At 50.8% G+C, this 3,697-nt stretch overlaps 1 protein-coding gene across 1 annotated transcript; it reads right to left on the reverse strand.

The window, feature by feature from the left end:
- Positions 1 to 551: 551 nt before the first annotated feature.
- LOC123420517 (probable calcium-binding protein CML14) lies at positions 552 to 1,470 on the reverse strand. Its single transcript, XM_045107382.1, has one exon. The coding sequence runs from the start codon at positions 1,272 to 1,274 to the stop codon at positions 774 to 776; it is 501 nt and encodes a 166-aa protein (XP_044963317.1). The 5' UTR covers positions 1,275 to 1,470; the 3' UTR covers positions 552 to 773.
- Positions 1,471 to 3,697: the final 2,227 nt, after the last annotated feature.

Consider the following 3,697-nt stretch of genomic DNA (forward strand, 5'->3'; position numbering starts at 1 on the left):
TGTCCCATCAACCAACCGCTTCTAGATATATACAGGGCACCGACGGGTCGAGGGGGAGAACCTGTGTTTTCATGGGTCGGGTGGACATTTTGCCGCGCCCCGCAAATTTTTTTACGGGTCGACCACGGTTACGGGTCTGATGTGACAACATTTTCCGTCCGACCTGTATTTTAACTATTATTTTACGAGTTAAGCCCTTTTAACGGAGTCATGCTCTAAGCGAGACCCGCGTCCAAAATGTTTTTCTTTTGAGTTTGAGAACTGGCTTTGCGGTAGCACCAACCCTCTCCGACTGTCTGTATGGCGACTACAGGTCTACAGCTCCGCCGGCACGACGATTCCCCTCCGGTGGGTCGGCGCGCGGTGCTTCGAAACAAATTCTCTTTTTGATGGATACTTCCAAACAATTGAAAGATAAATTATACCGAACATGATGAAATCAATTCGAAAAAAACATAATCATGATTCGGCCGATGGAATGAGTCGATGCCCATGGCCATTTGCAAATATGGACCCCGGGCGGACGGATCCATGCGGACGGACGCATTTGATCGACCAAATTACCAAAATTTATACACATTTCAGGTCAACGTTGCAATCCCGTATGAGTTGGTTACAGTTCATCCGATTTGGTCCTTGAAGCATCCTACCACGACTAATTCTACTACTACCAAAGAAGAAAAATCATACTACCACCCACAGCGATCCTAATTAATTAATCATAGAAGAGGACGGGAAATGGATCAGTGGTCGGAGCCCGGCCGGCCATCATCTCAGGCGGCGGGGACGCCGAGGAAGTCGAGCGCGGACCTGGCCATGACGGCGGCGAACTCGCCGAAGCTAATCACGCCGTCACCATCCGCGTCGGCGTCCCGCATCATGGTCCGCAGCTCGTCGAACGTGAGCGGCTGGCCGAGCTTGGCCATGGAGCGCGCGAGCTCGGCGGCGGAGATGTAGCCGTTGCCGTCGCGGTCGAAGGCTTGGAAGACCTCGAGCAGCTGCGCCTGGTCGACGAGCCGCGGCGCGTGGGCGGTGAGGACCGGCGCGATGGCGCGCGCCAGCTCGTCGAACTCCACGGTGCCGCTGCCGTCGGCGTCGATGGCGAGGAGGAGCGCGCGCGACTCGTCGCCCGTGGGGCGCAGGCCCAGGGACCGGAGCAGCGCGGCCAGCTCCAGCTGGGTCAGGCTGCCGTCGCCGTCCATGTCGAAGCGGTCGAAGAGGGACCGCAGCTGCTTCAGCTGGCTGCCCCGCAGCGCCGGCGACGCCTTCGTCATCGTGGAAGGCCGATGGGATGGGATCGGAGGAGGTGGAGGTGGGGGATGGAGAATGGGTTTGGGATGATGACCGGGCCGGGGTGGAGAGTGGAGACGACGACTTTGGTATATATTTATGGAGGAGAGGAGAGGAGAGATTACCGGGCACTGGCGGCAGGGAGGAAGACGCGTCGTCGGCGTTGGCGGTGACCGGGTCGGTGGGTGCATGCAACGGAAGGAGCGGAGGAAACTGTAGGTGGGTGCGCGTCAAAAACTGCACTGCGCCGTGTCTTGTTGGTTTTTCCTCCCCATTCATGGTGGTTAAGCTGCAACTGTCAAGCTGTAATTAACCACTTGTTATTATTTTTAGACCAGCTTGGATGCAAACCTAGCTACTTGGGCCTTGAGAGTTGAGAAGATGATGGCGAGTGCTGCTGGCGTGAGGTTTACTTGGCTGTGGCTGTGGGACCTGCAAAATTAGCAACACCTCACGGTCCAAAAATAGGGTAAGAATTCTACTCCCTCTGTTCCTAAACGTAGGTCTTTCTATAAATTTCACTATAAATTACAACGAATATATATAAACACATTTTACAACATAGATTCACTCATTTTATTCAGTATGTAGTCCATACTAAAAGAACTTATATTTAAAAATGGATGGAGTAGAATTTACCAGTAGGGCCCTATACACCGTTGGATAGTACTTGTACAGCTTGCCCATTGAATCATTGCCAAAGCTCCATTCCATATTAAGTTTCATTGATTTAGTACAAATTTGTTGGGTTATCATTTGTATGACATATACTCTCTCTGTTCCTAAATAGTTGTTGTTGAGAAGAACTAGATTAGTTCTCTCCAACAACAATATTATGGTCTCTTCAACAACAATATTATGGTACAGAGGAAGTACAATACAACTGGTTTAACTAGTGGACCTGTCTCTGCTCATAATTTTTGTGAAAGAAATTTTTACTCTATTTATAATCAATCATGACAGTACAAATAACACTGGATAGTAAAAATTACAATTAGGTTCATGGATCACCTAACGACGATTACAAGGATTGGAGAAAGCCAAAGTCGCACCGTTGTCATCGCTCCTTTCTCATCGGAGCCGGACGAACTTTGTAATATGACGATTAGTGCACCAGTGCACAAATCATCACCGATGAAGAGAGTCGTACGTCGAAAGGGTAAAACCTATAAAAGCTCAAACAGAGACCGGATCCAAACCGATCCACTGAAGACCAACCCCTGACAGATTGCCGTGAGATCCGACCGAGACATGCCCCGACACAACATCCGACGATGATAGATGCACCATAAAACGGGGATCAAATGTGGGAGACCTCCTATGGGGGCGGGGGGGGGGGGGGATTCCTTGTGGAGGAGGAAAGAAGTTGCAATGGTTCTTGACATTTGGCTAAAGATAGATTGAATCCATGGAAGTGGCCATTGCCAACGGCTTTGTTCGTACCTCTGCCCACACCGTGTGACAAGCTAGGCATTGTGCAAATTTGCTCGTTCTGCATGCAGATACCGCGTGGCGCGTGACAGCCTTGAACCTTGGGTTGGGAGCGTTCAAACGGAAACTAAGGTTCATTTTGGACCTCCTTTGCATGCACGTACGCAGGACAAAATGATGGTCCATGAACGACAGCCCACAGGGAGGAAAGGAAAGCAGGGGTTGAATTTTGTATCAGCCGTTGGTTACACTGCCTCCTCCCTAGCTAGCTCGGCACCAGCTAGCTCAACCAGGAGGAAGATGCACGGAATCCACCCACCCACCCACCCTGGCCCATGACTAAAAGAAAGTTGTAGCAGCTCAAGATCGTCAGCAGCAGAGAAATGAGAATCTTACAGCTGCCCCGTTAGCACAAACAATATACTTACTATATCATCTAATCTAATTTAATCTAATCTAATCTAATCACCCACCGGCATATGGGCCGGTCATGCATCTACATAAACATACACGTACGGTTCTAGATCTGCTGCCAACAAACCAAACCAATCCGAGATGATGATTAATTGTGCTGGAACGTCGTCTCATGATTGGCTAGCCAAATGCATGTCCCATCGATTCGCATGGAAGCTACGTACGGTACGGTGGTTGCCGGCCATGAAATGCGCGGCCGGCATGCATCCAGTGAGCACCGGCAACAGATCAGCTCACGTATATATCGTCGTCAACGATGTCTCCGTAAGTCCGCAGTTGGATAGGATAGGATACGCAGGGATCTGCAGGGCGACGTTTTCTGCCCCCTTTCTCCATTGTCGAGGCTGCAGGTCCTTGCTTCCTCCGTCCGCCTCGGATGGGGGCGGAGACCGCGGCGATTCTGCTACCGTTGGTCGGAAGGATTGGTCATGTTTGTCAGTGGGATGTCGTTTTGGTGGTGGGGACGGTGCCACGTCCTTGGAATAAAGTGCTTCTACTCTTC

This window comes from Hordeum vulgare, chromosome 1H (genome assembly GCF_904849725.1).
Source record: "Hordeum vulgare subsp. vulgare chromosome 1H, MorexV3_pseudomolecules_assembly, whole genome shotgun sequence".
Classification (NCBI taxonomy): domain Eukaryota; kingdom Viridiplantae; phylum Streptophyta; class Magnoliopsida; order Poales; family Poaceae; genus Hordeum; species Hordeum vulgare.